The 27,817-nt window shown below is 40.0% G+C and overlaps 1 protein-coding gene across 5 annotated transcripts in view; it reads right to left on the bottom strand.

Moving 5' to 3' along the window:
• Positions 1-27,817, bottom strand: part of drc11 (dynein regulatory complex subunit 11) — a 178,841-nt gene that overhangs the window by 139,297 nt on the left and 11,727 nt on the right. For all 5 annotated transcript variants that reach the window (XR_012407358.1, XM_073952994.1, XM_073952993.1 and 2 more), the window contains 4 exon segments: positions 19,041-19,112; positions 15,826-16,028; positions 8,060-8,144; positions 7,838-7,978 (listed from right to left, as the gene is read on the bottom strand). Coding sequence is in view for 4 of the 5 variants with exons in the window: in XM_073952994.1 (XP_073809095.1) it covers positions 7,838-7,978; positions 8,060-8,144; positions 15,826-16,028; positions 19,041-19,112 (501 nt within the window). In the remaining variant the exon portion in view is untranslated.

Raw genomic sequence — 27,817 nt, 5'->3', positions numbered from 1 at the left:
TACAATGTGAAAGGTAGGTAACAGTTTATTTTGATAGTAAACTTGAGTAGACATAACTCCTATGCCTCGTTTCAACTGAGTAAACTCATTCACACACACATTCATTCACTATGACAAATTTTAGTTTACTTAATTCACCTATACTGAAGCACATGTCTTTGGACTGTGGGGGAAACTAGAGCTCCCGGAGGAAACCCAAAATAACAAAGGGAGAACATAAAAACTCCATGCAGAAATGCCAACTGGCCTAACCTCGAGCTCAAACACCTTCTTGCTTTGAGGCGATAGTGCTCACCACTGAGCCACTACGGTTATGCCAGAAAGTTGCGACTGTAGTTGCGAACTTTTGCAACCACGTCAACCAACTCTAATTAGAGTATTATTAGCAACTGTTGGGTTAGGGTTAGGTTTAGGACACACCAAGTTGACACCTAAAGCGGCCTTTCCACTCCATACAACAAACAACAAGCGACAGACCAGAAGTCATTTATTTTTAATGGAGAGTAGTCCGGGGGCTGCGTGGAGTTCCAATCATCTCTGTATGCAGCAAATTCGGATCCGATTTGAGCTGCGGATCTATTAAAATATTTGAACTCCTGCGACTAGATCATATGCAACCTGCCAACCGGATGTGATGTATTTCAGTGTTGTCCAAGCAGGTCCGTGTGCACGAGGAGAAATAGTAGTTTTTTCGTTATCTTTGGAATCAGAAAAAAACTCTCTCTCTCTCTCTCTCTCTCTCTCTCTCTCTTTATATATATATATATATATATATATATATATATATATATATATATATATATATATATATATATATATATATAACATTTCTATTTATAAATGAGTAATAAAAATATATATGTTTTTTATGTTGTCTCCACATTGTCTTTAAAATTTTTAGCAGTCTATGAGTTTCTATAGTATTCATTCATTTATTAATTTAACCATGGTGAACGCACGGAAAATAAAGGTTCTTTTAGCACTTTATTTAGGACACCACGAGCAACTTCTCTCCCATGGTGCACGACAACACTGAAAAATCTGTGCGACTGCCACAAGGGGTGTATCCTGACAGTTGTGTCCAAATGTCATGTGCAGTGGAAAGGCGGCTCAACATTTAGCGGCAACAAAATTAGATAGGACTAATCTGCCTATAGCCTCTTTTACGCATACAGACCTTTCCGAAAAATTACCCACAATTTTCCAGAAAGGTAAAAAAAAAAAAAAAAAAAAACGGTAAATTCGTTCCGGGAATTTTCCAGGAAAGAATATTCAGACGTGCTGTTTATGAAAGTAAAAGCCTTTGAAAATTGACACATTTAGCTGCTAGATGTTAGTCAGATAACGTTTCTTACACGTTCCAACTATGTAAAAAAAAAACATTGATAAAATGCTAATGATAAACCGCTGTTTGTTTACCTTCAAGCTCTGCTTCAGATGCTTGACGCGTGTGCATGTGAAGCAGCCGGTGAGCGCCAGCACACACATATCATGTATCTCAACATGCAAAAGTGTCCCTTCATATGTTTTCATCGAAGTAGCTTACAGTACCTATCCATCTACAGAATTTGTAATGTCATCAAATCTGTAAACATTTAGCTGCGGTTAGCACTACTGCCTTTGGATGTCTCTGGGCCAAAGCAGCTGCATGAATGCTAAGTCTTTTAAATAAGTGTGAAACCATCAACAAAAGTTCGACCCCTTCTATGTTTACAAATACAAGCGCAGCCGTTTAAAGGCCATTTCTGGTTAATGATGTCAGAATTTACCGGTATTGTGTAATGGATGTGTCTGATGGTCTTTTTCGGAATAATTCCAGAACGTTCTTGCCTGTGTGAACAGTGTTTTTTTTTATTTACCGGTAAAGTGTCTGCAATTTTACGGATATTTATCAGTATCACTGTGTGAAAGGGGCTAGTGTGTTGATAACCTCAACAAAAATGTGTGATTGGCTATCATTTTGTAACCTACTGTTTGACACATTTTATACAAATACTGAGGTTTAAGGAAGCCTCCAGAGCTGAAATTATGATATAATAATTAGTGTTTTATTTAGCCATGAGCTGCAAGATGTGGACTCATCTAAACAGATTAGGTCATTTTAACAATTAAACTAGAGCAGGCTCTAGGCTCATTTTGAGAAAATTAAACGGTTTTTGACCTTGGAGGCATGGAATTTTTATTATATGAGACCGTCAAAACAAAACTAGTAACCTTTTTCTCAACTTTAGATAGAGAGAATGCTACTGTTCATACTTGAACTTTAGATGGTGGGCAAGAAAAGTCCTCTGAAATGATTTGTAAAATTGTGGATAAATCAGCCAAGACTGAGATTCCACATGAGAGATCAAAGCTCTTCCCAGGGCGATATCTTGCACACTGCTCTGGAGCAGGGTCACCCTCAGCACCGCCATTTTAATGATGTGAATACACAGCGGGGGCTGAACGCCATGCTGCGAGCGTGATTTACGGCGCCTCCTGTTTTCCTTTCTCTCAACTAGGGGTCGCACATTAAAAGTAAATCAATGTCCTCACATACTCATGCGAATGTTTGGCTTGGTTGTCACAAGCACACACTCGGAACGCTGAGTGTTTCAGTTCAGGAGCTTTTTCATAAAGAGTTAGCCAAATGGAGGCTGTATATTTTATGGGGGTTCTTTCTTTAAACACATTTCTCCATTAGCAACTAATGACTCCCAAAAGAGACAGAAATCCATCTGAAAATATGAAAGGCCCTTAAGTGCCTGAGTGCTGTGATTTATGATTATTCGTGTGCCATTAGACATTAGACCACAAAACGCATCTAGCAGTTTATATCACAGATCCCCGTGGCTATGGCAGGAGAAAATTGTAAAGTTTATGCGCCAGGTTTAATTTGATTTAACTATAATTGAATTTGTCAGGTAATATGTAAAATCTGTGTTTTTTAAATATAGAAAATGTTTATTTTAGTGTTCTACCTCCTGATTTTGTCATATGGCAACATGATATTTATGTTTATTTCATGCAATGATGTTTTTAAAAACAACGTTGTAAATTTTTTTGTTGGAAAGATAAGACTCTTTAGTCTTCTTTAAGACTAAAGTTTAGCCAATGAGGTGCTTTAGTTAAGTCACATGATGTGCAGTGTTTTTCTGTGGCATGCTTTCTGACAGAATGCAAATTCATTTTCTAAATGCAAATGAAAAAGACCAACTCAACATCAGATCCAATACAAAAACAATCTGAGACACCACCTCCAGTAAGTTAGGAAAGTTTTTTTTATCAAATTCGTTTTCTGTAAATCAATGAAATGTTTGTTAAATGGCAACACTGTGCAATAGTGAAATGTGCAATGCTGTCATATTTTAATGCCATTTGCAATGTAAATAAAATCTCATTTTAATGGCAGTACTTTTGATTAGATATAAACACTTTCCAACAACTGAGAAGTGTTTTATAAGTGTATTAGTCACGACCACCATGTTCTATAGTAAGTGAAAGAATAAAAGGGCAGAACTGGCTCTTCCTTCAGATGAAAGTTTTAGTAAACATGACCATCATGCAGATTGAACATTTGATAAGGGCAGTGATGGAGACAGTTCAGGTAAGTTAGCTCAGAGGCAGATAAGAGAGGCATAGTATAGTACAGTAAATAGCAGGGGTGCCCAAACTCGGTCCTGAGGGCCGGTGTCCTGCATATTTTAGTTCCAACTCCAATTAAACCCACCTGAACCAGCTACAGAAACTTCCAGGCAGGTGTGTTGAAGCAAGTTGGAGCTACTATGCAGGACACCAGCCCTCCAGGACCGAGTTTGGGCACCCCTGGTACAGTATAGTACATAAACATTGTTACCTAGTAGCATTATTCTGATGCATCTGGATTTATTAGACGTATTTATTTGTTATAATGTTTACTAGATAAAATATTTAATGCATGTTGTATACATGATAATACAATATTAAGCTTGTTTTCTGTAATATTCAGCAAAAAAACAATGGAATAAACGAAAGCTGTTGGAATATTGTTGGAAAGTATGTTTAGGATGTCATTTATAAGTTCTGTGTTAAAGCTTAACAAACAAAACAAGCAAAACAAACAACATTTCAAATGACACAAGTATTAATTAAAAGGGAAAGTTCTAAGTTTTAAATTTCTAAGTTAGATTCACTATTGGAGGTTGTTGCCATATGGCAACATATCATAAAGTACCTTAAGAAAATTCTCCATTTTTTTTACAGCACTTCAAGTTAAGCCATTCTAAGAAAGCAAAAGCAGACAATGCGTGCAGAAGAGCGTTAAATTATTTGGCAGACACCTTTATTCAAAGAGACAATCATTGCTTAGTCTCAATTCCTCTAGTGCACATAAAATAACATATTTTCTGGTGAAACTATTCACTGGATTAGGGAACATAAAAATGCTTTTAAAGTAATTTAATTAATTTAATTTTAAATATAAATTTATTTTAGGCAGATTTTATTTCAACATTTACCAAAACATTATTGAATACAATAAAGTTAATTGTGCATTAAAATGTATTAAATAATGTATAAATCCATAATTTAATTAAAAAAAATGTCATTTATAACATAATATAACATCATTAAACATTGTAAAGCAAGCTTTAGGCTCATTTTGAGTGAAAAAAGTTAGCAAATACATCAATTTACAAAGGCTAGAATGTAAAAATGAATAAAACAATTCCTTAACATTATATATTTGAAATTCATTTTGGTCATATGACAACAGTTGGTGGAATATTTCAATATTTAGACTATTTGCAAACATTCTGGCCTTAGTAAATCGATGTATTTGCTAACTTTTCTTCTTTAACAATGACCCTTTGAGAGGCACTTGAAAATTTAAACTAGATCTAAAGTAGGCCAACATCAGAGCTCAGACAAAAATTCCTTAATTAACGATTGAAAGGCTCAGCTTTCAGACAGGATGTGAGCCTTTGAAAAGGGTCAGATTGGTCTTTCGGCCTCATTGTGAGCAGATATCGGTGGATTGGCTCTCCGATGAGGATTACAGGTGCTCTTATGAAGGAAAGCCTGAACAAAGGCTTCATTCTAGAGCTCCGGAACGCAGCCAATCAGCATGAGAGGGCATTTTCACTGCTTGACTGCCTCTCAGCAACCGCTGGTCAACATATGACGCTCAGAGGTCACATCAGACAACATAATACCTCACATGAACCCAAATCACCTTGGACTTAAACACAACCGTCTGCCACGCCTAAAGCTTTAATACGCCATTATTCCAGTCTTAACTCTTTGTTCAACCATAATGTAGAAAGACAGGAAATCTGCATGTCATAGTAGAGAAAACACCAGCTCTATCTACGTTTAACAAGAGGAAGAGTTGTGAATAGGGAGAGCAAGAGGTTATCAAGAATAGGATGAAATCTTTGTGGAACAGAGAAGCAACGCCTCACTGAAATCACAGATATTTCCGGAGATCCTGGATGGGTTTAACAAACCTACGTCCTCACAATTCCTCATCTTAATCTAGCCTGAACAGAACACATTGAGTGATATTACTGTTCTCTAGGTATTCAAATGCATTTTCAATGTGTAATTATGCATGATAATATGAGTGCACAGAGTATGGTTAATGTCTTTTTCTGAGATGGAATGATGCAAGGGCTGGTGCAATAATGTCATAATTCTCTCAGCTATGACTCTTTTAAGTTAATAGCTGGAAACTTCAGGCCTTCTCACCTCGGGGAAATCTGTGAAATGCCAAGCACAGATGCTAGGAGAAAAGCCTGCAAACCTGCTTTCATCTACACTAAAAAAATGATATGACAAAAAGTCACGACAACGAATGAAAAAAATAAAATAAAATAAACATTTTAAAGTGACTCAGATTTCAACTATTTTTTTTGTTATACAGTTAATGTAATATTTTAGTCAGACTGATTGAAGTAGTGATGACTAGAAAAGTAAATTTTATTAAGCTAAAAAAATTAAGTCAGGAATTTATAAATATTTTGACAGTGTACACTGTAAAAAAATATTGTTGCCCTAATTTTTTTGTTGAATCAAGACTTTTGTTGAATCTCAACTTATACAGTACCAATTAAACTAACTAAAAATATCAAGTTAAGATTTGCATAAAAAATGTAGTTGAAACCTGATTAACTTATTAAAATAAGTTAAAACAACATAAAAAAACATTTGTAGTCAAATATACTTTCTGTCAAATATCTTCTACAGTGTACCTGTATTACAAATAAACCTAATACGATCTTGGCTGAAATGGAGCCATACCAAGACACAGACAAAAAAAAAAAAAAAAAAAACACTGTTGAGTATACAGAAAAGAAATATCCATCAAATTCTGGTATCATTTACACATACCGGGACTTTGTTTCAAACCCAAACGACCCAAAAGAAATGTTTTTAATTACTTCTGATAGTTTTATGTCCCTCCATTTAAAATAAAGTAACCAAAATTATTAAAAGAGTTCATAAAAAGATTCCTATCCATGTGCTGTCAATGATTGTTTATTTTTAATTTAATCTAAAATCTATATTGGTATTACTTCAAAAATAATAGTCATTTTGTTAGTGTATTTACTAAAATGAACTAAGAATATAAAATACATGTACAGCATTTATTAATCATTTGCTAATGATTTAATAAAATACAAAGTTGTGCTTGTTATTCTTAATGTACTGTGAGTTGACTATGAACATGAACTAACAATTAAAGACGTTTACAACATTTATCTATTTGAAATAGAAAAGCTAATTAAATATAAAATTATACTACATAAATGTAGCCTATATGTACAATTATTAAATAAAGCTCATTTCACACATTTAACCAAGTAGAAATTCTGGTAACACTTTAAAATATGACATGCAGTTAATGTTAGTTAATTTATTTATTAATATAAAGAAACGATGAGCAGCACATTCATTTAAGTATTTATGCATGCTTTGTAATGTTAGATAATGAAAATACAGTTGTTTATTGTTAACTTACTGTGTTAACAAGCATTTTAATAATGCATACTGAACTATGATTAATAAGTGCTGTGTACAAGCATTGTTCATTGTTTGTTAATGTTAGCAAAAACATTAACTAAAATTAACTATGTGTTCCGTATTGTAAATGCTTTAATATTTACCAGTATTCCATAAAAAAACAGATACACGTTTAATTTTCTAAATCTATTCCTAAAAATTGTTTAATGAAATGAATAAATGAATAAATAATGAGGTAAATCAATAATGCAGCATTTGCTACAATTTATTCTTGTTTAGCTAATTTAATTAAAGCGAAATATCTCATGTTCAGAATGAATACAGTTCATTTCATAATATGTCAACAACCAAAATATGTTTTAATGTAATATTTTTAAGACTCATTTAAGGTTTTGTACTTCATTCATCCAGTCTCGACTATGTAACTGACTATTTAAATTGTAAGACAATACTACAAGTGTGAACACATCTTAAATCATTAATTTCATTAAGGTTTGTTCTATGACATCTTTATAACCTTTTGGATCTTTAAAGATTTTGCCAGAAATGTTTTGTGTTGGAGAACCATAAAGCTGAGATAATAATGTTAAATTTATTTCTTATTGGGTGGAGGGGGTGGGGGGGTGTGTGAGCTGTTGCTTTGAATACTCATTCTGTAATTATGTTTAAGGTCAGCCCTTTGCTGTTCAACCAATAAAGAGTTGTTCATTGTGTGTGGGCATAACCACAGAGGTCATCCGAGTCACTAGACACTTAAATATGTGCCACATCAGCTGATTTAATTCTGCAGATAAAGATACTTTAAAAAGCCTTTATTGATCCCTGTGCAACTGTGATATGTTTTATCAAGCCCCACCTCGGTATCTCCTTTCCCCCCTTTTCCTTTCGGCTTTCCTTTCTTCTTCTCTTTGCGGTCATTCGCTTTTTTGTCCTTCTCGCTTTTCAATTTTTTCTTCTTCTCCCTCTCTTCTTCCTTAGCAGCAAACTCAGCTGCAACCTTCAACACATTTTCTATATGTTAACATACTTTAACATTAATGGAAAATGAAATTCTGCATCAGACTAATATGCTAACAACCTGCTCTGGGGTCTTCTGAGCAAAAATAGATGCAGAACCTCCATCCTCGGGACTTGGAAAGTCAGGAAATTTCCCTGAGGCATCTCTGTAACAAAAGAAGCAAAAATAAATAAATAAAATAGCAATATTTGCACAAAAAAAATAACAAAAAAAATAAAAAATAAAAAATATATATATATATATATATATATATATATATATATATATATATATATATATATATATATATATATATATATATATATATATATATATATATATGCTTGAATGTTTTTTAAACAGTTAAAAACTATGGAAAACTGTGATCTTGATCGTTTTTTTTTCACTTCTCTGACTTTCTTGTCAGAAAAACTAAGCTAACGTCTCAGAATTCTGAATCAACACAAGCGCAAAACAGAATGTCAGAATTGTGCGAATTGAATTCAGAATTGCAAAAATTACATTTTTTGTAACATGTATTTATTAAGTTTTACACGGTTTTACAAGAAATCAAGCCCATTTACCCAAAAATGTCCTCTCACAGGTTTAGTAAAAAAAAATAAAAAATAATAATAATAATTAAAAAAATGTAATCAAACACATTCACATTTCACAACTTTAGACTTCTAAAGCTTCTTAAACATCAAAAATATCTCCCAGATATTACACAATTTAGAGGATTTCTTTCTTATTACAGGGTTTCTGCAGATTTTATCAAGTCAAATTTAAGACTTTTTAATACCCTTTCAAGATCATTATAAATTAAACTTCATTAATTTTCTTGTCGGCTTAGTCCCTTTATTAATCCGGGGTCGCCACAGCGGAATGAACCGCTAACTTATCCAGCAAGTTTTTACGCAGCGAATGCCCTTCCAGCCGCAACCCATCCCTGGGAAACATCCACACACACACACACACACACACACACACTCATACACTACGGACAATTTAGCCTACCCAGTTCACCTGTACCGCATGTCTTTGGACTGTGGGGGAAACCTGAGCACCCGGAGGAAACGCGAAGGCAGGGAGAACATGCAAAATCCACACAGAAACGCCAACTGAGCCAAGGTTCGAACCTGAGACCCAGCGACCTTCTTGTTGTGAGGCGTCAGCACTACCTACTGCGCCACTGCCTCACCATAAATTAAATTAAGACATGTTAAATTTATACATGGCTAAACACTAAGGATTTTTGATAACACTAAGGATTTTTTTTTGCTTGCCACAAAAATCAAATGTAGTTATTGTTTAGCCACATACTGTTAAAAGTATATTCTATTACAAAGAAAATTAAAATTGTTTTTGGCTTAGTCCCTTTTTCATCAGGGGTCGCCACAGCGGAATGAACCACCAACTTATAAAGCATTTGTTTTGCGCAGCGGATGCCCTTCCAGCTGCAATCCATCACTGGGAAACATCCATACACACTCATTCACACACTACGGTCAATTTTAGCATACCAAATTCACCTGTACCACATGTCTTTGGACTTGTAGGGAAAACCAGAGCACACGGAGAAAACCCACATGAACACGGGGAGAACATGCAAACTCCACACAGAAATGCCAACTGACCCAGCCGAGGCTCGAACCAGTGACCTTTTTGCTGTGAGGTGAACATGCTACCCACTGCACCACCACATTTCAACTCATTTATGTAAATAGCTTTTGTATAAATGAAAAATCATGCAAATTAAGGGATTTTGTGTTGGAGAATTTGCTATATTTCTTTGCAATAAAAAACATTAAAATAGAAGATTTTTTGAGATGGATTGTTGGTGATTGGATGGACCTCGGTCGATTGGTTAGCTTCACTTGGAAAGAGGAAATTTAAGACCTGTTTAAAGTTATTTAAGACCTACAACACAATGTTTCAGAGAATTTAAGACTTTTTAAGGCCTAAATTATTGTTTTGAAAATGTAAGACATTTCAAGACTTTTTAAGACCCCGTGGACACCCTGTATTACATTTGTGAGCTTTTCAAGAGCCAAAAATGTTTTTTATTAAGTTTCTCAACTAGTCCAACGGAGGGGCGATTAATCTTTTTTCCAACACAAAGCAACAGAACATCTTGCCTATATTAAATATAAAAAAAAAATCTTTTTTTAGTAGACAAAGAACAACTGTCTCCATATACGTACTTTTAATACATAATCCAGGACATAATAGTGTAACATACGGTCTTGGACATGGGGTTGAGGATCCAACTGCAGTGTCTTCATTGATAGAAAAAAAAATCATAGGTGAGGGTCTGGAAACAGCATGGGAAAATCAAGGCAAGGTAAATGCTTCGTAATGTTTAAAGATTAAAAGTGTGAGTGTGTGAGTGTGTGTGTGTGTGTGTGTGTGTGCTGTCTATAAAGATCTACATCTAATGTAGACCATCTACATATCTAGACCATCTAATTGTGTGTGTGATCGCTGGTGGGTGTAACAAATGGAAGTGCAATGAAAATAGAGACAATTTTTATTTTATTTTATGTAACTTAATTAATTAATGATTTATTATTTATGAAATAGGTAAATGTTTTACGTTTTGTTAGTTTAGTAGGATAATTTGTACAAATTCATACGAGTTATGAAAATGTAACATTTTTAAAAAGATATGTGGCACCAAACCCCATCCATAAACCCAACCATCATTAGGGGATAAGCAAATCGTACTAAACTGTATGACTGAGATTGTGCAAGTCCTATACGAGTTAGCCACTGAATTAAAAAAGTTACAAATTGCCATGACATAGCTTTGAAATATGTATAACTACGTATAATATGTATAGCTCCCTCCCAACTGTTTTTCTTTAGATTTTATTTCCAAAACAAAAAATATATATGGACAAACTCCATGAGAAGCACAATTTTTTTGCAGATTTTTTAAAGATGAGGTAACACAGACTTCACGTCAGTGTGGACATATAGATAAACAAAGCAGATCGCGTGAACAAAGGCAAATCCATCATATTTGAACTGTGAACCTCACACATGGGGAGGATACATTAGCCAGGTCTAGCGCTGGCTCTCAGGGGAGCTGGAGCAGGTTTAGAATAACAGGGTAAAAGTGTCAGTCAGAGCCCAGTCTGAGCGCTCTGCTCCAGCTAACGTAATCAGTAGCACACAGCTGAAACTCACTTACAATGAGGTAGCACATGTTGAAAGCTAGACTATACTGTAATGCAGAGGGGTTGAATTTCACCTAATCTGCTCACTAGAAGAAAAAAGAAAACACACTCAATTTTTTACTTTTTCACTTTTTATTAAAAAACTGCAGTGTTAATTCCTCAATCATTTATTTCTGCTCTTATTATTTTTGTGGCGCTAGTATTTTTGTATATTCATTCTTTCCCAAAATGTAATCAATTCAAATCAAAGCTAATTCATTGCAAAATAAGCAACCCTGGAAATAAATTGCAACATTTTGACATGATACATTTTGTCTTATTAATTACGTAATTTGTTTTGCCTAATGAAAGTGGTCTGTAACTCTGGTTGGTGGAATTTTCTCACAGCATCATGGATGATGTAGCTTTTCCGCAACAAATTTAGCTTTTCAAAATGATTTTTCATAGTAACGATTCATGGTTAACAACTTAGATTTCAATTATTATTTGGTACAATGCAATGGCTACACTAAAATATGGGGCTCTATTTTAATGATCTAGGCACAAAGTCTAAAGCGCATGGTGCAAAAGCATTAGGACGTGTCCAAATCAACTATATTAAGGACGGAAAAATACGCTTTGCACCGCGGTGCATGGTCTAACAGAGTTGTGTTACTCTCTTAACGAGTTATGGGTGTGTTTTGAACTTAACATGCACTAAACCAATAAGAGTCCCACATCCCATTTCCTATGAGGGTCAGTTGTGTTGTGCCATGGCGCATTTACTATTTACATGGCGGTCTTAATAAGTGGAAAAACTGCATGCTTCACTAGCGAGAAAACAGTTAAACAGACTATATTTGCAGCGTGAGGATAAAGAGTGAGCCTCCTCCATTAAGCCTCTTTACTTTCTCTTTACTTTACTTTTACTCTTTACTCCTTTATTTTCGTAGAGTAAGGAAACAGTAGAAACCCATTTCACTGAAGACATATATAAGCTAAGATCTTAAATTTTGTTTGTTAAGTGCAAAGATTTGTTTCAAAACTAATTCTAAACTCAGCTCTAATTCTCAGTAAATGAATAAAAGAACAATTCAGTTATATCCAAACACACATCCTGTTCTTATGCCCGATGATGACGTATATGCCGTATATTTTTATTTTTATGATACGTATATTTTTAATTAAAGCAAATATAAGTATGCATATAATAAATAAAAAATAATAATAATACAATATACAAATGCAAATTGTCATGAATAAACTGAAAAAAGCTATAACCAGCTTCCAGCTACAACCCAACACTAGGAAACACCCATACACACTCATTCACACACATTCACTACGGCCAATTTAGCTTATTCAATTTACCTATAGCACATGTCTTTGGACTGTGGGGGAAACCAGAGCACCTGGAGGAAACCCACGCAAACACGGGAAGAACATGCAAACTCCACACAGAAATGCCAATTGTGTATAATGTTGAAATGCCAACCAGCAACCTTCTTGTTAAGGAGGATCCTTATTATCTCACTTTTATTGTCTACAGTGAGTCATTATCAATACAATGTTACCCTACCTAAAACGTTTATATAATTTAAACATGTTTAAAACTACATTCAGTGTTGTTAACAGAAACAATGGTGATCTGTACGTGTTTTCAGCATATTTCATCACTACAGCATTGTTCTTTTGGACAGAAATCCCTTTTCGGGCCTGAAAAGCTGTTTCCTCGCAATGCAGAAGGACAACTTTTATGAAACTCCTTTTGTTTTCACTTTAAACTAGTTAAAATCCCCATTAAAACTCCCCTATGCAGTATTTACTTTAGGAGTCTGCCTGTGTCGTTGGCATGGTGAAAAATTAAATATTGGTAAGCATCTACATGTTTTACAGCATCTGTCTGGCTGGCTGTTAAAATACGTCGCCTTCACCTCCTCACTTCATCAGCACATGGAAACCACACCAACATACTTCACCTTGCAGGTCCTGACCTGGTATTCCATACATCCCCTATACAACCAGCAGGGGCCCGGTAAGGTCACTGGAAGGGGCCGGAGAAAGAGGCCACTAAACGGAGACAAAGCTACCGAACTCTCCCCCCTCCCACCACATTGTGTTGTCCAACCAAGATGACTTATGACTGTTGTCTCCACATTAATGGGCAGCAGCATGCAGTGGCAGGCCGTAAATCAGGCTGGAATGCACTAATCAGCCCAGTCTCACTCAAAACCGCGCACACTTGAAAATAGCACACGCATTAGGTAAGCATAAACAGCCCTGGGTTAAAGTGACCATCGTTTTGACTGCTTAACTTTCAACCTCCACACAAAAGGAAGAGACGAATGGCCAGGAATGTTCCTCACAATTAGTGTGAAATAATGGCTTGAGCGGACGGAGATGCAAGGAAAAGCCCTTGTGATTGTGGAAGTAAATTAGCAGATTAGCTAAAGGAGACATTGGCCAAGGGGACGTCTAAGAGTTAAAACCTTACACTGAGGTGATTAGTTCCAGAGATTCAGAGAAAGTCATCGAGGGACAAAAAAGTCAGTTTTTTCATACATGGAAAATGTTGTTGAACTTATCTACGAATGTCTTCCTATAAGACTGTCCACAATAAAGTTAAAGAAAGATCTTTTAAAAATCACATGTAAGTTTAAAACACATGTGCAAAAGATCTTAGAAATGTACTCTTTTTTTTATCAAAAGTGTATGCATATGGTTTGAAATACTTTATTGCCATTTTCAGCCATTTACTTGAATGTGTAATAAAAATGTCATGTGGTGTAACCATGAAATACAAAAAAGGCTTAACATATCTTTGTTACACATTAAATACATCTTAGTAATTCTTCAAAATAAGAATTTTATTTTTTTGCAATAAAATTATTTTAATTCATAGCTGGCAGTCATGGGTGAGACAATGCTGACCCTGATATTGTCAATAGGAATGAATTTTCTTTTCTTTTTTTTTTTTGCATGTTGAGTTAACCACATGATTAATAGACAAACTTTTATTCAATAATTAAATTATTTATTTAGATTGATTGGTCAAAGTATGAAGACCTAAGAATGGAACACGAGGGTTTGAGGGATAAATTAAGTTAAGATACAATAACAATATCTTTACTAATATGGGGAAACAAATGATGTCTTTTTGTGACCATGAAATCTTTTTTTGAGAAATTTTATTGTTATTTATTAATTTAAAACCATAAAACAAATGTCATGCAAGGTACTCCGTTGCAAAACAGTATCATTGCAATGCCAATTTTGTGATCTGTTGGCGGTTTTTTGTTAATTATGCTAAATTATAGTATAAACAACGATCTCAAAATGTCTTTTTTTGTTCGTCATTTAGAAATCAAGCAATTTTTATTAGTTTTCGAGTTTGCCAAAATGATTTTTATTTCAGAAACTAAAGTATGAATGCTATTATTGAACATTCATTCATTCATTTTCTTTTCTGTTTAGTCCCTTTATTAATTTGGAGTCGCCACAGCGGAATGAACCGCCAATTTATCCAGCATATGTTTTACGCAGTGGATGCCCTTCCAGCAGCAACCCATCTCTGGGAAACATCCATACACACTCATTCACACTCATACACTACGGACAATTTAGCCGACACAATTCACCTGTACCGCATGTCTTTGAACTGTTGGGGAAACAGGAGCACCCGGAGGAAACCCAAGCGAAAGTGCAATTTAATTCAATTTAATTCAATTCACTTTCATTTGTATAGCGCTTTAACAATGTAGATTGTGTCAAAGTAGCCTCTACATAAAAGATCATAGTAAATTGAAACAGTGTAGTTCAGTATTTAGTGTTTAAGTTCAGTACAGCTTAGTTCAGTGTGGTTTATTAATCACTATTGAGGGCCTAAACACTGAACAGTAAATCAACCAATGCGTAGCTCTACCGATCCCAAACCATGCAAGCTAGTGGTGACAGCGGAGAGGGAAAAAATCTATCATACTTAAAATTACTATTATTAATTATATATATTATATTAATTTTATATTATATTATAATAATATGATTAGATCAAATATAATCCTACCTAATATATACACTACCTGACAAAAGTCTTGCCGTCGATCTCAGTTGTAAGAGTAACAAATGATAATAACTTGACTTCTAGTTGATCATTTAGAAAAGTGGCAGAAGGTAGATTACTTTAGCCTCCACATCAAAGTTCCTGAATTTCAAGGTGCTCCAGGATTGGCCAGCCCCATCACCAGACAAGAAAAATCTTGATAAACTCTGGGAGTCCTGCATGAACACTTTCTTTGTCATTCCAGATGACTTTATTAATGATATTTGAGTCATTGCAGAGATGTCATTCAAGCTCATGGGAGTCATAAACAATATTAACTCTTTTTCCACTGCACCATGACTTTATATTCTATACTGTACATTATTTCTGTTAAGTGTCAAGACATTTGCCTAAGCAAAGTCAGACCTTACTGACCTAATAAAATAATTAAAAATAAAGGCATAATCATATTTTATTTTGGTAAAATAAGTGTAATCTAGAGGTTTTTGCCTTTTATTTAAGCAACTTCTGTTACCAAATGATCAACTAGAAGTTAAGTTATTATTTGTTGTTCCTAAAACTTAAATAGGCGACAAGACTTTTGTCAGGCACTGTATATATTTTTAATAATTTTGTGCATGGCTTACCGACACTCAAGAAACCACTGGCGTATTTGTTCTTGCAGGCTTTCTTTAATATCTGCCCCATCCACAGTCCGCACTGACTCTTTGATGTTGACCAGTGCTGTCTGGTACTCAGCCTCATGTTCCTCCTGAATGATGTGCCTCCTGCGTTCCACCTGCTGGGCACGAAGTTGGGCAGGGCTGGGTGTCTGCTGCTGGGCTGGAATCTGGAAACAGGACACCAGGTCACAAGAGATGGAAAAACTGACAACATACAGCACAAAAACATTCAGCATGTGGTTTGATTAAGGGCATGTTTAGATGACACTGCTTTCTGTTATGACTTAGAAACCTCAATGCACTGCAGCTGATGAAAATGTATGCAAAAGAAAAAAAAAACTGGCAGGAAAGCGTTTTTCATCAGTTTGACCCCACATGCTGCAAATACTCATAATGCTGCCAAATACAAAAAAACTGCATATGTTCTTGCATTGTTACACTTGGTATCTTCACTACTCTTGCATCTACAACCTGTGAAAAATTGAGAATTTTGAAAGCTCTAAAGACCTAGTTTAATTGGGAGTTAAGTTGGAGAAGGCTGGTGTTCTGTTGTGCTAATTAGTCAAGTAAAATGAAAATATTCTTTCATTTTCTTGTCGGCTTAGTCCCTTTATTAATCTGGGGTCGACTGCCAACTTATCCAGCATATTTTACTGGTTTTTATAGCAGATGCCCTTCCAGCTGCAACCACTGGGAAACACCCATACACGCTCATTCACTACGGACAATTTTAGCTTACCCAATTCACCTGTACCGAATGTCTTTGGACTTGTGGGGGAAACCTGAGCACCCCGAGGAAACCCATGCAAATGCAGGGAGAACATGCAAACTCCATACAGAAATGCTAACTGACCCAGCCGAGGCTCGAACCAGTGACCTTCTTGCTGTGAGGCGACAGCACTACCTACTGCGCCACTGAACAGTAGTGCAAATGCAGCTTATCTACTAGTGGTTTTGCTTGCTTCTTACCTATTAACTAACAGCTCTGAGAGTAATTCGCATAAACACAGTGTCCATTTGATTAGATTATCATAAGCTAATAATTTCCCAAAAAGCAAAGTAATCATATTTAAAGTCAGAATTATTAGTCCCTGAATTATTAGCCCTCTGTTTATTTTTTTTCCCCAATTTCTGTTTTACGAAGAGAAGATTTATTCAACACATTTCTAAACATAATAGTTTTAATATCATTTCTAATAACTGATTTATTTTATCGTGCCATGATGACAGTAAATAATATTTGACTAGATACTTTTCAAGACACTTCTATACAGCTTAGTGACATTTTAAGGCTTAACTAGGTTAATTAGGTTAATTAGGGTGGTAAATTAAGGTAATTAGGCAAGCTATTGTATAACGATGGTTTGTTCTGTAGATTATCGAAAATATATATAGCTTAAAGGGGGTAATAATTTTGTCCTTAAAATGGTGTTTAAAAAATAAAAACTGCTTTTAGTCAAGACGAAATAAAACAAATATGACTTTCTCCAGAAAAAAAATATTATCAGACATACTGTGAAAATTTCCTTGCTCTATTAAACATCATTTGGGAAATATTTAAAAATAAATAAATAAAAGGGGGGCTAATAATTCTGACTTCAACTGTATTATCAGGATCTTATAAAACCCACTCACATCAACAATGCAATGACAAGTAAACAGTAAACAAGAAACATGTCCACTGAAACCTTTTTATTGTTTGCTACAGTTTTAATAATAAGTTCTATTAGAAGTGGAACATCTGTATTCGGTTGTGATGTGACTATATGCAGCAATGGGGTTTTCTTAATTTGCTGGTATTTTTCTATTTGCATGCACTTTCCTCAGTTGCAGCTTGTTGAAGTCACTTTGTTGCTTTAGTTTTTAAGAAAATTTTTATTTGTGGGCCTTTAAATGTGAACTTTTGATAATTGGTTTTAGAGTTTACGTTTTTAAAAAGTACACTACACTACCTGACAAATGTCTTGTTGACTGTTCAAGTTTTAGGAACAACAAAGAATAACTTGACTTCTAGTTCATCAGAAGTGGTTTATATGAAAGGCAAAGGCCTCTAGATTACGATATTTTACTAAAATAAAATGTGATTATGTCTTGAATTTTAATTATTTAATTAGGATATTAAGGTCTGACTTTACTTAGACCAAAGTCTTGTCACTTAACAGAAAGAATGTACAGTATAAAATATAAAGTCATGATGCAATTTTAAAATTAATAATATTGTGTATGACTTCTATGAGCTTGGATGACTGCATCCATACATCTCTGCAATAACTCAAATAACTTATTAATCAAGTCATCTGGAATGCCAAAGAAAGTTATCTTGCAGGACTCCCAGAGTTCATCAAGATTCTTTGGTTTTATATTCAATGCCTCCTCCTTCATCTTACCCCAGACATGCTCAATAATGTTTATATTTGGTGACTGAGCTGGCCAATCCTGGAGCACCTTGACCTTCTTTGCTTTCAGGAACTTTGATGTGGAGGCTGAAGTACAAGAAGGAGCTCTATCCTGCTAAAGAAATTCCCTCTCCTGTAGTTTGTCATTCAATGGGCGGCACAAATGTCTTGATATCTCAGGCAGATGTTGTCATCCACTCTGCAGATCTCTCACACAACCCTATACTGAATGTAACCCCAAACGATGATTTTTCTTTCGCCAAACTTGACTGATTTCTTTAAGAATCTTGGGTCCATACTGGTTCCAATAGGTCTTCTGTGGTATTTGTGATGATTGGGAGGCAGATCAACAGATAATTGATCAGAAAAATCTACCTTCTGCTACTTTTTCAAATGATCAACTAGAAGTGAAGTTATTATTTGTTGCTCTTACAACTGGGATCGATGACAAGGCTTTTGTCAGGTAGTGTAGTATTTTAACTATTAAAACATGATTTAGTGAAAAGGGTGATGTCATGTAAAGCATTTTAGATGTTTCATTCATAGGCCTAAACAGGACCGTACTTGGTGTGAAGCTGTGTAACATATATTATAAAGCATTTATATCCCTTTATACTGGATTCACGCAAAAGGCATTGTTTGGATAACTTTACAGTCTGTATTTGAAACTTATGTTTTTGTGTAAGTACACATTTAGTTAGGCCTAATGTGGTTATAAGATGTCTACTGAAATGTATTTTCAATAAACATAAAAGTACATCTGAAGAATATTCTATTGTTTACCATTCCCAAAAATATCATCTCCTCTAGGCACTCCTTGTTGACCCTTCTCCTGTCTCGATACCCCCGCCAAACCTAGAAGAAAAAGTACAAAAATTATAATAACAGTAAAACAAGAACTGAGACTGAGGACACATACCAGAAACGATATCATCATTCACTCTGAGATCAAAAACATTCATCTGCTCACTATCTGCTGAAAACAATCTACCGTCGTCTTGCATTCTTTTAGATGAGAAAAATGTACTGCAATGACAGCCAAAATTCCAATCTGACAAATTGAATTGATTCATTCAGTATGTCAGCATGTGAAGATTTAAATATAAACTGTGGGTCAAAAGTTTAGAGTAGTTCCAATGTTTTAGAACTCTCTTATGAGGAGGCGGTATGGTGGCTCTGTGGTTAGCACTGTCGCTTCACAGCAAGAAGGTAACTGGTTCAATTCCCGGCTGGGCCAGTTGGCATTTCTGTGTGGAGTTTGCATGTTCTCCCCTTGGGTTTCCCCCGGGTGCTCTAGTTTTAACCATAATACAAGACATGCACTATAGGTGAACTGAATAAACTAAATTGTCAATAGAATGAGTGTGTTTGGTTGTTTTTTTGTGTTTGGATTGCGACCCCAGTGGTAATTACATTATATTAAAGATACAGCAATAGCGTCAGATGCAGCAGATTGATTTTATAACACCAGGTTAAAGTTTCTGGCCCATTTACAGCACTGACATTAAACGAAGAATATACCTGGGTGTTTTGGTGTGTGTGTGTGACATTGCATGCAAGGTTTCTGTATTCATAACCAGGATATTGGGGGTCGCGAGTCACTGGCATCGTCATATTAGGGGTCGCAGGCTGAAAAGTTTGGGAACCTCTGATCTAGCGGCTGCAATAGCGGTAAACACACAGTTCACTAAAGAACTACAAATCGCCAGTATATGGACATCAAGTTCCAGTCATGCACCGCTTACACGCACCTGTTCCTCATTCCGTTGATTTCACACACTCTCGGCTGGGATCTGCTCATGAACTGATTACATGAACTACACACACAGCACACATGACAGCTCTTTGCTGAGTCTTGTAAACAGTATTGTGAACATTACGATGCGTTTTCCGTGCCTTGTTTTGCCTTGTTAGATCATTGCCTTGTTTTATTGTTTACTCCTGTCTCCTGCTTGACTTCTGACCACTTGCTTGATATTTGACTATGACTCTGGATTTCCTGTGTACATCTGTTTGCCCCTGTGTTGATTGTTGCTTGCCTGACCATTCTCCTATCAATAATCCTGCATTTGGATCCGCAACTCTGTTGTCAGCGTCCACTTCTCATTGCAATAGCCTAATAACTGAGCACCAAATTAGCATAATGACTTCCCAGGAGACACACAACATCATAAGATGGTAATATATGGTTAGATTTAGGTTGCCAATATATAAGGGCAATGATTTTAGGTTGTGTTGGCAAGTGACCAAAACCGAAAGTCGAGCCGACATCTTAAACCAACATCATACTGATGTCAAATTCTGACAATTTTTCGTCAAGTATGGCAACCAAAATCCAATGTCTGATAGACCTCAAATTGTTAATGTCCACACAACGTCAAGATGTAACATCAATAGACATTGATGTTTTATTGTTTTTAGGTTGCGTTGGAAAGTAACCATTGTGGACATTCACGACGGCCTGACGTTGGGTTCTGACATCAACCCGAAATTCATTTCAAAACAAAATGCAGCATTCCACAACGCTGGGGTGCAACATTAATCTGACGTCATGTTGATGTCCTGTGCCTGCTGGGTTCTTTGAAAAACATTTTAAAAATGTATTATTAACTATTTAGCGATTAACTTTAACTTTAACTGGTAACGTAGACCACCTCAACATCAAAGCAAATCACTCATTGCTCGGCTTATACATGTAAGTAAGGCAAGCAGTTTCAATTATTTCCTATATTTGTTTTAATAAATCCTCCTTTTTACTGAAAATGAGAAGGATGCTAAAACAACAATAGCCATCTTAAAAGAGAGGATTACGTTTCCAGGGTTTCAGAGCACAGAAATCTGCTTTGCTGTGAGCTAAAGAATGAGAAGGGAGGCAGGATTAGACCTTGTGAAAACAACCCCACAGACAGAGAGCCCCAAGATCTCTGTTTATCACCTCCAGTAATCGCATTCACTACAAGGTCGAAAATGCACATTGGATAAGCTACTTGAAAAAGAATTAGCCGTAGAGTCAAAGCTTCATGGGGACGTTCATCAATGCTTTTCGGTACCATTTCACTCAGCAATGTTAGCTTCACACCTGCACTGCAAAAAAGTACAACTCTCCAGAATGGTATCTGCTATCTCTTTCAGGCTACATCTATGTCTGCGCTCGCCAACCGTAGCGAGAAGAAGAAGACGTCAGGATACATGAGCTCAGATTTCATGATTAGGATGACCCTGAAAAATAACACCTAAAATCCAGGAATTCTTTCCCTTTCCTGTCTCTCAACACTACAATGTTAATCTTCCACCTCCTGCCAAAGGGCTTACAAGCGCATTATTCCCACAGATGAGTGGACATCTATCTTTTATGCTTGGGTGGGATCGCGTGTCATTCATAGCCCTTTGTGAGCGGACATGATGTCAAACGTGACAACTGATGACTGTGGTAGGAGATGCCCTGACCTCTGCGTTTGGGTTCATACGCAGGTACAGACGCAAACATTACTTCCCTTGTGTGTGATGGTAGGACATCAGTTTCAGTTTATATAATGATAAAAATCCAATTACAGCAACCTCATCATTTATCAGTGGTGCAATGCTTATATTACTCAGTATGAAATATGGGGTTTTAAAGGAACGCTCCATTTATTTATTTTCCCCCTAGAGTTAAACTGTTGAGTTTTACCATGTCTTGAATCCATTAAGCTGATCTCTGTGTCTGGCGTGAGCACTTTTAGCTTAGCATAGATCATTGAATTTTTATTACACTATAGCATTTCCAAAGAGTTTAAGAGTATAAAGAGATCATTTCCATACTCTTTGCAAAACGCAGGGTTCCACACAATTTATTTTTAATGCCCCAACACAAATCGATTAAGTTAACTTGACAAATGGAGTGGATTAAATGTAAAACAATTAAGTTGTCCACAAAAAATTCTGCTCAATTTAAATAAAAAGTTTTTTTGACTGAATTTAAAACTTGACCCTGCTGTAATTGCATTGTGTACAAAGACAGAAGGAAAATAAAAAAGTGCTATTTTCTAGGCCAATATAGCTGCACTGTAAATCCAAATAAATTAGGGTAACTCAAACCATTTAAAGAAACTGATTGCAACAAACCATTTAAGTTCAAAAACTAATCCTAATGAGTACTGTTAACCTAATCCATTTGAGTACACGAAACAATTTGAGCACAGTAAAACCTAATAAATGAAGAGAACGTTCGAGGTTACTAAAGTAACCCTTCGTTCCCCGAGGAGGGGAACGGAAGCACTATAAGTGGATTTGATTGTAAAATCCACGCATTGGGAGGTTCGGTTCAGAAGCTACTCGTCTGAAAGAGTATTGAACGGGCCAATTAAGAATGAATTGGCAGCGCAAGACTGCGCAGGTGAGCGGCATAAGCAATCAACTGAGTATATAAGCTCACCTGGCGCCAGCAGACGCTATCCTTTTTAAGCTGAAGAGACTTTTAACAGCTAAGGGACAGTCATTATGGCGACGGAGTATAGTGCTTCCGTTCCCCTCCTCGGGGAACGAAGGGTTACTTTAGTAACCTCGAACGTTCCCCTTCGGGGGGAACTCCAGCACTATAAGTGGATTTGATTGTAAAATCCACGCATTGGGAGCCCATTGAAAGCGCCATAATGACTGCACCTTACCAACACCCACCATGAGAGAGCGGTCAGGCAAGCGTGACGCACCCAGATCACGAGAGGCGTGGTCCTCCAACGTGCCCTTGGCCCTAACTTATCCTACTTCAAAAGAAGTTTTACGGAATAGGTATCTTTTTTGGGAGTCGCTAGCGTCTAGATAATTCTAGGAATACACGACAGTACGTTGGGAAGCGTGCCATCCCAGTAGGGAGGACGCTGCGGAGACCATCCGCACCCAATAGGGGGAACAATGGAATTACATATGGACTAACCCTGAAAAGGGGGAGTGCGCATAAGAAGGTGGTTAGCAGATAGGGAAAGCACGGGTCCGCCCAGGGGGGGAACTTAACCGTGGCGGAAAAGCATATGGGGATCACCAGCGGGGATCGGTCATAGCAGGCACCTATACCCAAAACGCGGGCTGACCAGCGGGCAGACCTACTACGTAATGGGCCAGCAAGTGACTCCTCCGCTGAGTCAGTGCTGGGGGCCTCGGAGGAATCTGCAGGGCTCACCGAATGGGGAACTTTACTGACAGACAGGAGGGTGCACATCTCTCCGTGTTAGGGAAAAAAAGGCACCGCAAGCGTGTACAACACCTACCGAGTTGTTTCCTCAATCACCAAAGGTACCTAACACCCTTGAGGAAACCGGCTCCACTCGCAGATTATAAAATCTTGCAAATGTGTTGGGTGTCGCCCAGCCCGCAGCTCTACAAATGTCTGCTAAAGAGGCGCCACGCGCACACGCCCAAGAGGATGCAACGCTCCGAGTGGAGTGCGCATGCACTCCTGGGGGGCGCGGCTGGCCTCTGCTCAAATAAGCACAAGAAATGGCCTCCACAATCCAGTGGGATAAACGTTGTTTAGACACGGCACTTCCCTGCTGCCGTCCGCCATAACAGACAAAGAGCTGCTCAGAAGATCTAAAGTTCTGAGTACGGTCCACATAAATGCGCAGAGCGCGAACTGGACAAAGTAATGACAGGGCTGGGTCTGCCTCCTCCGGGGGCAGCGCTTGCAGGGTTACTACCTGATCTCTAAAAGGAGTGGTAGGAACTTTGGGCACATAACCCGGGCGGGGTCTCAGAATAACGTGAGAAAATCCCGGCCCGAATTCCAGGCACGAGTCACTGACCGAAAATGCCTCCAGGTCCCCGACCCTCTTAATGGAGGCCAACGCGACCAGCAGAGCTGTCTTCAGGGACAGAAATCTTAAAGATACTGTATCGAGTGGCTCGAAGGGATCAAATCGCAGGCTCGTAAGAACGAGGGCGAGATCCCAAGAGGGCGTGAGAGGGGGGCGAGTTGGATTAATTCGCCTAGCGCCTCTGAGGAACCGGATGATGAGGTTATGCTTTCCCACGGTGCCGCCAGCCACCGCGTCATGGTGAGCGGAGATGGCAGCAACGTAAACCTTGAGAGTGGAGGGCGACAGCCTGCTGTCCAGCTTCTCTTGAAGGAAAGAGAGCACAACACTGATCTGGCAAGATCGGGGGTCTTCTCTGCGAGAGACACACCACTCAGTGAATAGACTCCACTTCAGGGCGTAGGCGCGCCTCGTGGAGGGGGCTCTAGCCTGAGTGATGGTATCAACCACCGCGGGCGGCAGGTTACCTAAGTCTTCCTCGCGTCTATGGACCACACGTGGAGGTTCCAGAGATCGGGACGAGGGTGCCAGACGGTGCCTTGTCCCTGAGAAAGTAGGTCCTCTCTCAAAGGGATCTGCCAAGGGAGGGCCGTCGCGAGGAGGGAGAGCTCTGATATCCAGGTTCGGTTGGGCCAGAGGGGCGCAACTAACAAAACCTGCTCCTTGTCCTCCCTGACCTTGCACATTAACTGCGCGATCAGGCTCACTGGGGGAAACGCATACTTGCGTATGCCCCGAGGCCAGCTGTGGGCCAGTGCATCCGTGCCGAGAGAGCCCTCGGTCAGGGAATAAAACAACTGGCAATGAGCGTTCTCGGGGGAAGCAAACAGATCGATCTGGGCCTCCCCGAATCGCGCCCATATCAGCTGGACAGACTCGGGGTGGAGTCTCCATTCTCCAGAGTGAATCTGCTGCCGTGAGAGCACATCGGCTGCACGGTTGAGCATACCTGGGATGTGAATGGCGCGCAGCGACTTCAGCCGCGGGTGACTCCAGAGGAGCAGACGGCGAGCGAGCTTAGACATGCGGCGAGAGCGCATACCCCCCATGCGGTTGATATACGCCGCCGCCGCCGTACTGTCCGTCCTGACCAGCACGTGTTGCTGCCCCAGCACCGGAGAAAAACGGTGGAGAGCAAGGAACACTGCCAACAGCTCTAGGCGATTGATGTGCCAATGCAGCTGGGCACCTACCCACAGGCCCGCAGCTGCATGCCCGCGACACACGGCTCCCCAGCCTGTGCTGGAAGCATCTGTCGAAACAACAACATGACTGGACGCCTGTCCCAGAGGCACACCGGCCTGCAGGAACGAGGGGTCGTTCCAGGGGCTGAGGGTGCGGCGACACAGCGCAGTAACAGAGACTCGGTGTGTGCCCGCATGCCATGCGCGTCTCGGAACTCGATCTTGAAGCCAGTGCTGAAGTGGTCTCATATGGAGCAATCCGAGCGGTGTGACGGCCGCAGCGGAAGCCATATGCCCCAGGAGCCTCTGAAAATATTTCAGTGGGACCAATAACTTGCTGTCGAGCTCCCTCAGACAGTTCAGCAGCAGGCGAGCGCGCTCTCCGGAGAGGCGCGCTACCATGGTGACCGAGTCCAGCTCCATCCCGAGAAAAGAGATCCTCTGCACCGGGGCGAGTTTGCTCTTTTCCCAGTTGACCTGCAACCCCAATAGGCGGAGATGCCGGAGCACCTCGTCTCTGTGCGCAGTCAATTGCTCCCGAGAGTGGGCTAAAATCAGCCAGTCGTCGAGATAATTGAGTACGCGGATGCCCGCAAGCCGCAGAGGCGCTAGGGCACCCTCCGCGAGTTTGGTGAAGACCCGCGGAGACAGAGAGAGCCCGAAGGGGAGGACCTTGTACTGCCATGCTCGACCTTCGAACGCAAACCGCAGAAACTGACGGTGGCGTGGAAGAATGGAGACAAGAAAATACGCGTCCTTCAGGTCTATGGCTGCAAACCAATCCTGAGGACGAACGCATCGGAAGATGCGCCTCTGCGTAAGCATTCTGAACGGCAGCTTGTGAAGGCAGCGATTCAAAACGCGCAGATCTAGGATTGGCCGTGACCCACCGCTCTTTTTGGGTACGATGAAGTACGGGCTGTAAAACCCGCTCTCCATCTCGGCTGGAGGCACCGGCTCGATTGCACCCTTCGCCAGGAGGGCAGCAATCTCCTCTCGCAAGACAGGGGCGGACAGGGGATTGACCCTGGTGAAATACACGCCCGTAAACCTGGGAGGCCGTTTGGAGAACTGTAGTTCGTAGCCGAGTCTGATCGTGCGTATGAGCCACCGTGAGGGGCTGGCCCGCGCTAACCAAGCAGGCAGAGCCCTCGCTAATGACGTCATCGCAGCAATCGTTGACGTACCCGCGGAGGGGCAGCAAGGAGCGGGTGTGCTGATCCGGGGAGCGCGAGGGTCCCACAGAAGAGCTGGAGGAGAGCGTTTCGCTCTGGCTCCGCACCCTGACTCCTGAGAGGGGGCTTGGGGGCTGGGAGAAGGGAGACCGTCCCCCCAGCGCCCGAGAGCCGCTGGCGGAGCATGCAAGCCCTGCGAGCTGAGAGGCAGCGCGTCCCAGACTGGCGGGGCTTGAGCTGTCACATCCGGGGAAGGGAGAAAATGCTCTTTGATCGAAACTTTGGTGGCACTGAAAAGTACCGTTGGATTTTGGGCCCCGCCCTCCAGCGGGGAAAGAGCAAGTCTCCTCTTCTCCGGATGGCCTGTCTCAGGGACGCTTCGCGGTCCGTTTACCGGACTTAGCGGCGCCCTGGGCAGGAGGGGCTAGCGGCTTTCGGCGTGCTCGACGCGCTCGCTTCGCCGGAGGCGGGGGCGGGGCATCGGCCGTTGGCGGGCGCCCTCGGCGAGGAACAGCGGAGGTGGATGGCTCGGCCGGGGATGGAGCGGGCTTACGGCCCCGCCGATAGATGACTCTGCCCATCGCATCCGACTGCTCGCTCACCGCCTTGAACTCCTGGGTGAATTCACCGACGGTGTCGCCGAACAGGCCAGCCTGGGATATGGGCGCGTCAAGAAAGCGAACTTTGTCGACATCGCGCATATCTGCCAGGTTTAGCCAGAGGTGGCGTTCCTGGACCACAAGTGTGGACATCGTCCTCCCCAGTGCGCAGGCGGCGGACTTAGTGGTCCGGAGAGCATAGTCGGTCGCCGTACGCAGCTCGTGTAACAAGCCTGGGTTAGACCCACCCTCGTGCAGCTCAGCCAGCGCCTGCGCTTGGTAGCGCTGGTAGGTGGCCATCGCATGCAAGGCGGAAGCTGCCTGGCCCGCAGCCTTGTAAGCTCTAGCTCCGAGGGAGGCAGAAAACTTACAGGCTTTGGACGGGAGACGGGGCGGACCACGCAAAGCGGGGGCGCCACGCGGACAAAGATTGACCGCAATGGCGCGCTCCACCTGCGGGATCGCCTCATACCCCCTGGCAGCTCCACCATCCAGGGTGGTGAGGGCGGAGGCGGACGCAGCGCGGGCAGAGAAAGGTGCCCTCCAGGACTGCGTAAGCCTACTGTGCACTTCCGGGAAGAAGGGGACGAGAGGCTTCGAAGGCTTCGCCTTCTGATCCTCTACGTAACACCCATCTAGTCGGTCCGGCCGCGGGGCTGGGGGATAAACCATCTCCAACCCGACGGCCGAAGCAGCCCGAGAAAGCACGGCCAACATGTCCGCTTCAGGATCCGTTTTGACGGCGCTCGCTTGCCCAGAGGGGGCGAGCGGGTCCGGATCATCGTCGGACAATGAAAGCCCGCCCTCCGATGC

The sequence above is a fragment of the Danio rerio genome, chromosome 6 (genome assembly GCF_049306965.1).
Source record: "Danio rerio strain Tuebingen ecotype United States chromosome 6, GRCz12tu, whole genome shotgun sequence".
NCBI classification, from domain to species: Eukaryota; Metazoa; Chordata; class Actinopteri; order Cypriniformes; family Danionidae; genus Danio; species Danio rerio.
This window is presented reverse-complemented; position numbering and strand designations above follow the sequence as displayed.